Below are 12,915 nucleotides of genomic sequence, written 5' to 3'. Positions count from 1 at the left end.
TTGTCGTTTTTTTTTGGCTTGATGCCAAACAACATTGGCCTTGTACTTCCCAAAATGGATTCTTCTGCTTTTTCTAGTTTTCTTTATGTGAATGAAATGAACTGTTGGTGACCCAATTCTCAGTTTGTTTATCTTATTGTCTCCAGCTCTTTTTTTTTTTTTTTGGTAACTTGAGTCTTGTTTTCCACCTGTTCGAGAGAAGATCTAATTGAAGATTTTGATCAATCGAGGTATGGGTTTAAGTTTTTGACAGCTTTAGGACGAATGTGCTTTATACATTTCTCACTTGCAACATGAAGTGCACCAACCGTGCAATTTTCATAATATCCGCCAGTTTTTCTTGGGAAGAGAATTCTTCAAAGTCAACACTTGAAGGCGTAAGTTTAGAGCTTAGGCCTGGAGAAAAAGTGGCAATTTGTGGAGAAGTTGGTTCAGGGAAATCAACCCTTCTAGCAGCAATTCTTGGAGAAGTTCCAAATACACACGGAACTGTAAGTAATTACTTCTCTTTTCAGGCTCCATCATTTTCATAATTATTCTATATCTAAATGTTGCAGAGCTCTTTCATACCTTATCTGTAAACTGCTCCTTTTTTTTTTTTTTTTTTTTCAAATTAACAGATTCAGGTTTATGGGAAAATTGCTTATGTTTCTCAAACAGCATGGATTCAGACAGGAAGTGTGCAGGAAAACATTCTATTTGGCTCTGCAATGGATAGACAAAGATACCAAGAAACAATTGAGTGATGTTCATTGGTAAAGGATCTTGAGTTGTTTCCTTATGGTGATCAGACTGAGATTGGTGAAAGAGGAGTTAATTTGAGTGGTGGGCAGAAGCAGTGAATTCAGCTTGCTCTTGCTCTCTATCAGGATGCCGATATCTATCTCTTGGATGATCCTTTTAGTGCTGTTGATGCCCATACAGCAATCAGTTTATTCAATGTAAATACATGCTTTTATTACCTTCTAATTACTTTCATTACCATCCTTTAGAGAAAACTGACATAAATCTTCACAGGAATATGTTATGGAAGCACTTTCTAGGAAGGCAGTGTTACTTGTGACCCATCAAGTAGATTTCTTGCCTGCATTTCATTCTGTTTTGGTCAGTATACTGTGCTTCAGAAACTTCCTGAATGTTCTTTATTTTTCTTTTGCTTTACCTACATTGGACATCCAAATCTGTTCTATAATTTCTTTTTAACTGTCAATAATAATATTATATTTTAAAAGTTTAAGTTTTACTTTTGTTATGTTAACAGTTGATGTCAGATGGAGAAATCCTTCAAGCTGCACGTTATCATCAATTACTGGCTACAAGCCAAGAATTTCAAAACCTTGTCAATGCACACAAAGAAATTGCTGGTTCTGAAAGGGTTGCTGAGGTTAGCAAGCCCCAGATACATGAACAGGTGCTAGGGAGATCAAGAGGACTTATGTGGAGAATAAATTCAGAACCTGCAAAGGTGATCAATTGATCAAGCGAGAAGAGTGAGAGATAGGAGACAACGGGATTAAGCCATTTAGACAGTATCTTGGTCTGGACAAAGGGTTTTTTGTTCCTATCCATTGCTTGTCTTTCTCATGTTATGTTTGTGAGTTGTCGGATAGCACAGAACTCTTGGATGGCGGCTAATGTTGACAATCCTCATGTTGGCACACTGCTTCTCGTTACTGTTTATCTGTTGATTGGAGTTAGCTTAACAGTTGTTTTGCTAATTAGGTATCTTTTTATTGTCATTGTGGGTATCAGATAATCAAAATCTTTATTTTCACAGCTGCTAAACTCCCTTTTCCGTGCTCCAATGTCTTTCTATGACTCCACACGTCTAGGAAGAATACTTAGTCGGGTAAGCAGCACAATTGACCAAATACTGATGCATCAGTTTTAAGTAACCATTAATTGGAAGTAATCTTTCTTAATCTAGTTCTTTTGTCCTTCTTTAGGTCTCTTCTGATCTTAGCATAGTCGATCTTGATGTGCCATTCAGCTTAATGTTTGCTCTTGTGACTACCCTGAATGCTTACTCTAATCTTGGAGTACTGGGGTTTGTCATGTGGCAAGTCCTGTTCATCTCCATTCCAATGATTTTTTTAGCAGTTCGCTTACAGGTATGGTCATCTAGGTTCTTTCTGTCAATACTAACAAGATCTTTTAGGCCTTGCTTTCTTGATATTTACAAAATACTTGCATTGTTTATCTGCAGAGGTATTAATACGCTATAGCAAAGGAGTTGATGTGGATAAATGGCACAACCAAGTCGCTGGTAGCAAATCATCTAGCCGAATCTATAGCTGGAGCCATGATGATTAGAGCTTTCGAGGAGGAAGAGCAGTTCTTTGCAGAGAATCTTGACCTCATTGACACTAATGCTAGTCCTTCCTTCCACAATTTTGCAGCCAATGAGTGGTTGAAAGACTTGATCAATACATGCATATACCAAGTGAAGCACCTGAAGTGATAGAAGAGAACCGGCCTCCAAGCAACTGGCCAGCTATTGGGAAAGTGGAGATATCCAATTTACAGGTACATTTTCTTTTGTTTCCCTTCAATCTAATGTTTAGTTATTATGCCGAGAAAGAATGGATTACATAACAGATCAGATATCAGCCTGAAGCGCCACTGGTTCTTCAAGGAATAACCTGCACCATTGAAGGACATAAAATTGGTATCGTTGGCAGAACAGGCAGCGGAAAAACTACTCTTATAGGTGCTTCGTTTCATCTGGCAGAACCAGCTGGAGGAAAGATTGTGGTAGATTGCATTGACATCTCTAGAACTGGACTTCATGATTTGAGATCAAGATTTGGGATTATACCTCAGGAACCTACTCTCTTTAATGGGACTGTTAGATATAATCTAGACCCTTTATCTCAACATACAGACCAAGAAATATGGGAGGTACAGTTTCTGGATTTCACTTCCTTTGCACCTAACTGCTGTTATATATAACTTGCAAGATACAAAATGCTGAACATTTTCTTATTCTTGTGATCATGAAGGTCCTGAAAAAGTGTCAGCTTGGAGAGACTGTCCAAGAAAAAGGAGAAGGATTGGATTCTTTAGGTAAGATAGTTAATTAAGAATTAAGCTAATTTTGTCAGTAAAGTAATTAATTATCTGTAAGGAACTAAGGGTTAATTAGAAAATAGAAAAATAATATGCAGGGTAAAAAGGATAATGATTATAAGGGTAATTTTATTTTTTGTATTATAACAAATTAGGATTAGGGTTAAGTGAACTAGAAAAATAGAAAAATAAGAGAAAGATCGAGACTTTTACCCGATCATCATTCCACCATTCAGGTGGTTATAACTTCCGGTTTTTATAACTTATATATAGACGAGTATTTAAAGATAAATATATTTTTTCTCTCAAATTTTACCAACTCTCTCTCTGTTTTCTCTCTCTTTCTTCTATATCCGAACTATAGATCAAATTCGTGATATTATCTCACAAATTTAAACTACTATAGAATAACATTGTTTGTAGTAAGTTTCATCACGGTTTAAGTATAGTTTAATCATATAAACAATTAGGATGCAAATATTAAATTTCTTTAACTTTAATATCATATAAAATAATTGAATAAGTATAGAGTTTTAAATACTAAATATATGATTCAATCTATCGTTTATACGTTAATATTCTCGTTTTTTCTTTTATTTTTGTTTGCGGCTTTCGTTAACAATCACCAACCTATACATAGTTGTGGAGGACGGATCAAACTGAGCATGAGTCAACGACAACTGTTCTGTTTGGGACGTGTTCTTCTAAGACGAAGTCGTATATTGGTTTTTGATGAAGCAATTGCGTTAATTGATAATACAACAGATACGATTTTATAAAGAACTATTCGAAATAAATTTGTATATTATATTGTAATCGATATAATTTGATATAATATTAGTATAATACGATAATAATAATTTCTGAATAAAAATACATGTAAAAATATAATATGATTCGAGCTTATAATTTTTTATGGAGAACGAGATATATCAGTCGTTTAATTAAACAATATTAATACATTGATATGCAATGATATAGTATTGAATTTTATTGATATTTTAAAATAATTATTTATAAATTTTATTAGTTAATGTAATTTACTCTTAATATATTAATTAAAATATTTGTATTACTCTTACATGTATTATACTTATGGTATAAATTGGAGTTGTTGTAAATTATTTATGGTAAGTATAAAAATATAAATTACAAATATTTTTATATTTTTTTTTATAAAATTTGACCCTTATTATATGATTTGTAAAATTAATTTATAAATGATTTTCTAAAAGTTTACAAAATTAATCATGCGAAATATTCTAGAACATGTATATATATATATGTGTGTGTGTGTGTGTGTGTGTATATATATGAATATTGATTTCATATCATATCAATTTGATTGGTCAACCCTGAAAATTATATTATTATTTCCTTAATTTTCTCTATTAAACACTTATTTTCTAAATAAAAACTGAGAGGTTTAATTAAAATATATTACTTTAGAGACGTTAATACAGGCTTAATCCGCCATTAACAGATACCTTGATCGGCCATATTCTTCCATCTACACTCTCTGCAAATGGAGCCTCCGAGCCCCAACACTGCGAACAAGCTCCGTGCGCTGTTGCCATGGTTAGGAGCTGTAGCTGGGTTCTTCCTCGTGGTTTTCATTTTAGCAGTAACAATTGAGTTTCTGCAACCATCTCTGCCAAGAATCCATGTCGACTCAGTCAATGTATCCTCCATGACCATATCCCCTGACCTGGTCGTCACGGCAAACTGGGACGTGAGTTTCTCCTCTGCAAATCATAACAATAAACGCATTCTCTACGACAGGCTCAGAGCCACCGCCATGCACGGCAAGAAACCCATTTCCACCGCCACCTTCGTCGTCTCACTCATCGGCCAAGATGTTCACGACGAAGCTGTTTTTCTCGCGAGTTTCTCTAACATGGCCGTGGCTGATCTTGAATTAGTGAAATACACCCCCGACGGCGGAGGGATCAATGGGGAGACAGGTTGGTTGGTGAGATTTTCAGTGAGTTTGGTCGGAGATGCGATTTACAGAGGACCGACATGGCCGAGGAACAGAATCGCCATGGAAGCTTCTTGTGGAGAAGTAGAGGTGGTGTTTTCTTCTAACAGTAACATGAGTAGTATGGTGGTGTTTGGGGAAAGGAGATGCAGAGTTGATGGGTACTGGAGAAGTTTAGGCCGTGCGTTTAGGATTGTGAAGATAATCTCCATTGTTGTCACCTTGTGGGCTTTGTTCCCTGTGATTTACATATTAGCTGTTCTTAATGCTAGATCATTAGCATGTCTAATATAGTCCCAAGTTTAATTAATTAATTTATTACTTAATTTTTTCTTTTTATTATTTTCTTATTCAACATTTCTACTAAACTATATTAAATTTTTTATTTTTTTTAAAAATTTTATTATTTAATTTATGATATTGTATGCCAAGATTAGTTTTCTTAACAAGAACAAAGGCCAAAACCATGAGCGCAATTTCTCTTTTTGAATACTTCAGAAGAACTTTCAAACATTCAGTGAAAGCTGACTACTTTACAAATGGAAAATCCCTTTTGAGTTCTCAACTGGCTAATGCCTAATATGGTTAACACCAGATTTGGTTACATTTCAATTCCGAACTCATAGAGCTATCTGTTTTATTAGACAGCTCTCTCGGAAACACAACCTTCCCATTCGAATCGACAGATTTTCTCAGCAAAATATAATTCAATGCAACTCAAGGATGAGATTAGAAAATAGAATGAAGAATGAAGAATGATATGTAAATGCTATTCTAATCCCTAAGGCCCGCCCAGAATGGCATTTTCAATATCCTCCCTGCTCAGTGCATAGCTGAATCTCCTCTCAACATCTTTTTCCAGATTACCAGGTCCACTCTTCAAGTATCTGCAAAACAGAGAATTCCCTGAAACTTGATTTAACTAGGAAAAATCTGTATTTGTTTTAACTCCCTGAAAATTCCATAGAAAGCAATGAAAAATTGGACCTTCTAGAAAATTCAAAGTTAAAACAATTGACTAAAAATATGATTCCATTATTACAAGCAGCAGACTATTAGGAGCAAAAATGGAGAACAATCTGGTGCTAGACTTTGAAGTATACAAATAACATATTAACCACAAATGGAGATCAATTTGGCATCAAACTTGAAATATATAAAGGACATGTCAGCCTCCGCCCCTGCTACCTTGCTTGGTGCTTCCCCATTCCTCTCCATGCGGAAAGAAAGAGGAGAGAGATAGAGCCAGACTCAAGACTGATGCAGCAAGAGGAAACCAAAAATATGCACAGTGAATCTAAGTAAATTTGGAATCCTCCTTCCAAAACAAGAAGGGATTTTCTGCGATCAGAGTTTTGAGCCTCTAATTCCAGATATTGGTATGATTTTGAACTAATTGGTGATCAGTATAGTTATGTGATGACTCAGAGTTACAAAGCATGCAACTATTTGGTTCCTATCATACACTCCCTTACACTATACTTTAGCCTGATTCTGAAACCTCATGCTCATGTATGATTGTGCAAAAAAATGGAACTACCAACATGCTTGAAGAGAGAAGGCATGGATCACAGCTGCTGTAATGAGATGGTTGACTGTGGAAATACCGAGCATGAGAAACCAGTCAAAACACCAAATAATATCTAGCCATACTGCATTACTTTTCTTCCTGAAAGCAGCATTTGTGCCACTAGTACCAACCTTCCAAATACCAAATTAAAGCACAATCTCTGAGGAAAAAGAATCCGATATCCAGAAACCAAGTAAACATCCCAAAGACTGAAAGAGACCAGAGTCATATCTCTGATCTTAAGCTCTGCTGGCGCCTAGTTCTTATCAATTCATTACCAAGGCCAGTTTGTTCTTCAATCTAAAAGCTACTTTCCCTCTACAAGAATAAAACAAGCAAAAATTACAATTTCACCTCCTCTAGTTCTTACACATTGTTTCTCTAAGAGATAATCTTAAAATTTTTCTCCTAATTTATTTTAACTTTTCCATGTTTCCGTTCAGTAACGGTTTCATGTAAAATGAGAAAAAAAATAATAATTCAAGTATCATAATAACTGAGGATCAGGTTTTTGATCTGTAATAGGGCCAACCAACATAACTAAAAATGCATTACGTCCTGAGAAAAAATGAAACCTAATTTCACGAATAACAACCATTGTAAGTGACTTAAAACACTAGTAAGTTCCAACTTAACAATCTGAAAATCCCAATACCAGGGAGCAAAAGTGTAACATGGTCCTGATAAAATCCAACTCCATTTGAATTCATTGATCCAAAAACTTAAAGAGAGTAAAATTTCACCATCCATAACAGTAGCCTAAAGCTATAAACTTCATAACTACCACCAAAATCTGACTACCATTTAATTCCATACTTCGTCATTTTCAACAAGAAACCAAAAACCCAGAAGTCCAATCATAGCAAATCCACCCATGTATTCTCATTGCTTGAAAATCAAATATGAAAGCAGTAAAACATAGAAAAAAATATTTAAAACCAATAGGGCGGGAGTTTGGTTTTTACCTTATAAAAAGATCAGTAACATCAAGCGATAACTGGGCATGCCAATCGGGCTTTTCAACTAACCAAACAGCTCGGTCCTCTCTGCTTTGGAAAAACCCTAGATTTCTCAACCAAGCCTCAATGCAAGGCAAGCTGTGAGAATACAATGGCTTCTTCTTATCTGGAAGTCTCCTGAGCCACTCGTCCTCTGTATCAGAAAGCTCCTCTGCTTCGGACGAATTTGCGTAGACAAGAGTTAGGGTTTTTCTCCGGGAGGGCGAAGGGAGAAGAAGGTGAGATTTGGGGAAATTGATAGGGTTTAAGGTGGTAATGTAATGGAGTCTCTGAGGAGTTATGGTGTTGACAGAGGAGAGTATATCAGTACTGATGAATTTGAAAGCAGACGCAGAATACATGATTAATTATTGGAGATTTTTAACAGGGTAATTTGATTTGGTTAGTGAATTGGGTGAAGAAAATCAAGGGAAGAGATGAATGAAGAAAGAGAGTGGAGGTTGAACCGGTTATGGAGCAAACCTCCATTATCTTCTTCTTGGTGGTGACTGAAGAAAATTTATGGTGTAAGTACTCGTACTGGCCTACTTACTGGATAAGGGCTTTGGACCTTACGAAAAGTCCTTGGGCCCGAAAGCCCATTATCCAGAACGACGTCGTTTACAAGGCAATAGAGAAAATTTTTGTTTGCCCGCCCTTTTTCATTTTCCCGCCGAAGAACCTCAAAACAACAACGTTAAACGACGTCGTTCTTGCATTTCTTCATCTTGATCTTCCGTCATCTTCTTCCTCTCCGTCTCAGCCTGCACATGTTAGCCTCTTTCATTCTATCTGCAAATCTGGATCGAGTTCTTTTATTCTGCAACACGGAGATTTATCTGTTTTTCTAATGGGAAAAGGAACGATAACAGATTACAGCAAAACGCAGCGTATAGTGTTTCTGATAGACCTCAACCCTCTTTTCCATCTGTCGGACTCAACTCCATACCTGACCACTCTCCTTTCCTCCATCAAGACCATTCTCTGTTTTCCACCTCTATCGTCATCTCTATTTTCCTTCAAGCCATTCTTTTCATCTCTCTCCCCTCTCCTATCCTGCTCCAAGCTCCCTTCCTTTTCCTTTTTTGGTTCTCTCTCATTTGACCTCCATGAACCCACCTTATCCCTTCTCTCCCGCCTCTTCGTTTCCCTCGAGGAAATCCCAATTTCTTCTAATTCGAGTTCTGCTGAAGCTACGTTGCCTCGTGGGCTCCATATTGCCGCTTCCATGCGCCAGCTCGCACACGAATACGCGTGGGATCCGATGGTTCGCGATCCTGTGATGGGTAAGGTTCTGGGTTGTGATGATTCTGTTTCTGTTAGGTCCAATTTGGTTGTTTTGCTTTCTCCGATTTGTAGAGATTTTGATTCATTAGCTGCGTTCTTAAATTTGGGAATTGATGATCAGTGCTTAAAGGATTTGGATTTGTTTAAATTGAAATTTCGTGGGATTTTTGGGAGTGTGAATGATGCTTTTGTTTCCCGCGATATTCATTTCAGTTGGGTGGATGTGAAATTTGAATCGGGATCTACTCAACAGGGAGTTGAGATCGGTGGTTCTGGATCGACATTTGCGTTTTTTGAGAGTGGAATTAGGGATTTGGGATGGGGGTTTTCTTCAACTGATTCAATTGTCCTGGGTTCTGCTTTGCTTCCTTTTGGATTGATTTACCCGAGAATTGGGATTTCTTCTTATTTTTCCCTTTATAATGAACGTTGCAAGAGAGTCCATGTGCAACTGAGCCTTGAGATCTTAGACGTAAAAGGTAAGCCTTTACAATGCAAATGCTGTGAGCTAGAGTTGATTGTTCCCAGAATCTTCCATGAAAATAGGCTTGATGGGTCCACGAATTTACAGACTGGTTGTGATGAGAAGAGCAAAAGATTATTGGTGGAGAAACTTTGTGATGGAGTCACAAAACTTCATATTAAGGCAGTTAGGAGGTATCAGGAGTGTGTGAAGATTGAGGAACACTTATCTGAACCTGTTACAGTTTGTGAATTTTTGGGTGAATCTGGTTCCGATAACAAAGGGAACTCCAGTAATTTACATGTAAATCGGATTCTTCGAATATTGGCTCTGGAAATGGGTGAGTGTAGCTTGCCAAAATCTGTGCCCATTTGGAAAATTCTGTTGAGCTTTTTATATAGGGAAGGTTACTGGGCTTTGGTGGCCCTTTCAAGTGACAAAAGTCCTTTATGTATGGGAATTCTCAAGCCCTTCACAGTTTCTTCAGCTCTACTTTCCATTATGAATGATGAATTCTACCCTTGGAACATGGTACAAGAATTTGGTGGAGGAGGAACTGAGTTGATCACAAAAGCAGATTATGTGATTAGCAAATCAAATGCTGATATGGAGCACTCTCCTTTTCTGGATTCCCAATCCGGGCCTGCATCACATGGTAAGCACACAGCAGAAAACATTGAGAAAAGGAAAACTAGCAGAAAAAAATTACATTTGCTTCAGAACCTCTCATGGGATGCTTTTTGCAAAGCTGTGCCTGATCATTATGTAGACTTAGAAGATATCTTTTTTGCAACTGAATGTGATAACTCAAAGAAGTTAAAATTTATGAAATGCTGGATGAAGCAGATAAAGAAATCTAGCAGTTGCAGCTTGGCAATAACTGTAAATTCCAAGCCGTGTGAGGATATCACAAAACAATTAGACCCTAGAATGGGGGAGCTTCTTCAAGAAAGCGAACAATCAATCCCTTTATCTGCATCATTGGGAGATAATTCAAATTCTTTGGTTGAGATTTATAGGGTGCAGGAGAAAGATACTCTTTATTACCACTCAGAAAACTCAGAAACTTTAGAAAGTTTCTTCTGTAGTCTTCCTGATAAAATTAAACAAGGAGTTGCATCTGAAGAAGTGGATGTATGGGCTTTGGCAGACCGACTCGTGACCTCATCTATTTTCTGGTTATGCCGAAAATTTGAAAAGAAAATTGAGAGTGAAGCTCCTGTGCCCAAAATTGAGAATGCTTGTGGTGGCATGGTAGCAGAGGAACTGACCAGACTCTTACTCAGGGAGCCCAAGGAGTTGTTTTTGATGCACAAAAAGAATGATCCGTTGTCTATGGCGTCTGATTCAAAAAATTTAATAAAAGAGTATCCTTTTCATATGGTTCACTAAATCTTAAATTTGAATATCTTCTTTAGTTTTCATTACCCATTGGTTCACTTATTTATCTATATAATTCACTTGGTTTTCTTATTGGTTTTATAAGGTGAACCGTTGGGTTCAACTTCTGTGATCCTTAATAAGTAGAAGATATGAACTACAGATTCTCTTTCGCATCGAGATTCTAAAATCAGAAGTAGGTGTGGGTATTGAGGAACATGTGAAGCAGAAGTTTGTGAAACATATTTGCACGTTCCTAGAGGCTATTCAATGCCATCTAGAGGGTGGATTTTTTGGCGACTGGAGCCTTGAGAATTATGTGGAGAAGACCATAAAGAATAGGTGCGTGGTTTATGCCCGTTTCTTCTATTTGCCTCATTAGGACTTAATTACATTATTCGTTCCGGTATTATTATTATTTTTATCATTCGATTTGATTCATATTCTGATTTTATATTCAATCAGTCGTTATAATTTTTAAAAAAATAATTGACTTAGTCACTCTTTGTTAGTGACTATTAATATTATTAACGACCATATTATATATTACTGATTTAGATATGTGATATTATTTAGTTAGTTATATTTTTAAGTCAGATTTCATGTGTTGCCTGTCGTAATATTTAAACGAAAAAATGTTTAGATGAAATTTAGATTATTTTAGAAAATAAAAATAACAATAAAAAATTTTTAATTTGGTAGAATATTTGCTTGGATAGCATTCATGATGGTTGTTTTGGATAATCTTTAATGGATCCTGAATAAAAATAAGTACTGTTCTCCGAGTTGTAAATTTTTCAAAAAAAAAAAAAAAGAGAAAACTTCTTGAATAGCTTTCATTTTGGTACTTATCAGGCATTCTATTATTAAACTAAGAATGTTCTGACTGATGTTTGATATGCATTATTTCAGATATAGCTCTACTCTCGGAGATATGGTTCATAAAATTTATACGAAGATGGATTTGTTGGTGTTCACCGAGGAGGATGGATCCCCTAATAACTTGCTCAATAGCGAGGATAGTAATCAATCCTGGAGAGAAAAACAAGAGAAAGATCAAATGAGTGATGGTTGCAGAGTCAATCAATCAGTGGCAGTGAGAAAGAGGTTCCCCCTTCATGAATATACTGATGAAAACTGCCAAGAGATTAAAAGAGAGGAGCATTCTCGTAAATTAATGGAAGCTCAAGAAAGAAGGGAGAGGGCTCGAAGATTTGCCTCTTTCACTAGTTGGATGCCGGATTTACAAAGGGTTTGGGCGCCAAGACATACAAAGGAAATGAAAGTTAAGGTCCGGAAGCTGTCAAAGAGGAAAGGCAATAAAAGTACAAGCTGCTATGATATGGTATGTGAGACCCCAATGACAGGAAATGAACGTTCACATCAACGAGTAAATTCCAGTGGTGACAAAGAATACCATAATAGCAATGGGACAAAGTCTGGCGTGTCAGTTTCCAAGGCTTTATTTCGAGATTAACTGTTAAAGGAGCCAGTCAATCCTTCTTAGGCTTCTTTATTTTGTGTCTTTCTGCAGCCATTTCCACGAAAAGGGTAAAAGGCCTAACTGCTCGCGAATGCTTATCTATACAGCTGGTTTGGACTAAAGAATGACTTGTACCATTTCCTTAGCAGGCTCCAACATGAAATGATCTGGTTTCTAATGAAGGTAAGGAAAATACAAAGCTGACAAAATTCGAGACAGAATACCATGCATGATCCATCAGCTCTCTACCGCGGAGAGGCAAGGAAAGGGTGGTCATGCCAGAAATTCTAAGAGCATGTTTAAGGATGTGGTGTTCTGCAACTGGGATTGAAAGATGACTTAGAGGTCTCAAAGGCGTTTTAAACCGGTGAATTATCATTCGAAAGGCTTTCGAAATTTTCTTGGTCTGTTTGTATATGTGACTCTTTGTAAAGATAGAAACTCAAATTCATTGCAGAAGACGCATGTGATGTGATCTTCTGGGCTTGAAGAACCTTGGAGACAACTTTAAGGCCGAAGATCTTTGTGACATATTCAACATAATAACATTTAGAAGAACTTCCTGTAACTCTGTTCTTTATTCCTGTAAATTTGTAGTAAATTTGTAAATACGTTTAATCAAAATTTTCAATTTATTTTATGTTTAAATATTTTTATTTAATTTAAAGTAATATATTTTTTAAA

General features: G+C 36.4%; 3 protein-coding genes across 3 annotated transcripts; 2 read left to right on the top strand and 1 right to left on the bottom strand.

The window, feature by feature from the left end:
* The first annotated feature begins 293 nt into the window (after positions 1-293).
* On the top strand, positions 294-3,083 carry LOC110823237 (ABC transporter C family member 10-like). The gene is made up of 11 exons (XM_088211527.1): positions 294-491; positions 621-680; positions 870-941; positions 1,018-1,104; positions 1,262-1,465; positions 1,550-1,693; positions 1,778-1,849; positions 1,947-2,111; positions 2,231-2,443; positions 2,599-2,901; positions 3,003-3,083. The coding sequence occupies exons 1-11, from the start codon at positions 294-296 to the stop codon at positions 3,081-3,083; spliced, it is 1,599 nt and encodes a 532-aa protein (XP_088067653.1).
* Positions 3,084-5,517: 2,434 nt separating this feature from the next.
* Positions 5,518-7,980, bottom strand: LOC110823450 (tRNA dimethylallyltransferase). The gene is made up of 2 exons (XM_022053833.2): positions 7,586-7,980; positions 5,518-5,937 (listed from the first exon to the last, which is right to left on the bottom strand). The coding sequence occupies exons 1-2, from the start codon at positions 7,978-7,980 to the stop codon at positions 5,832-5,834; spliced, it is 501 nt and encodes a 166-aa protein (XP_021909525.1). The 3' UTR covers positions 5,518-5,831.
* A 110-nt stretch (positions 7,981-8,090) lies between these two features.
* LOC110823449 (LIM domain protein) lies at positions 8,091-12,898 on the top strand. The gene is made up of 3 exons (XM_022053832.2): positions 8,091-10,735; positions 10,899-11,090; positions 11,661-12,898. Exons 1-3 carry the CDS (start codon positions 8,091-8,093, stop codon positions 12,223-12,225), a joined length of 3,402 nt encoding a protein of 1,133 aa, XP_021909524.2. The 3' UTR covers positions 12,226-12,898.
* The last annotated feature ends 17 nt before the right edge of the window (positions 12,899-12,915 follow it).

This window comes from Carica papaya, chromosome 9, assembly GCF_054855325.1.
Source record: "Carica papaya isolate Zhongbai chromosome 9, ASM5485532v1, whole genome shotgun sequence".
In the NCBI taxonomy this organism is placed as follows: Eukaryota; Viridiplantae; Streptophyta; class Magnoliopsida; order Brassicales; family Caricaceae; genus Carica; species Carica papaya.
The sequence above is the reverse complement of the archived record's forward strand: the minus strand, read 5'-3'. Positions and strand labels throughout refer to the sequence as shown.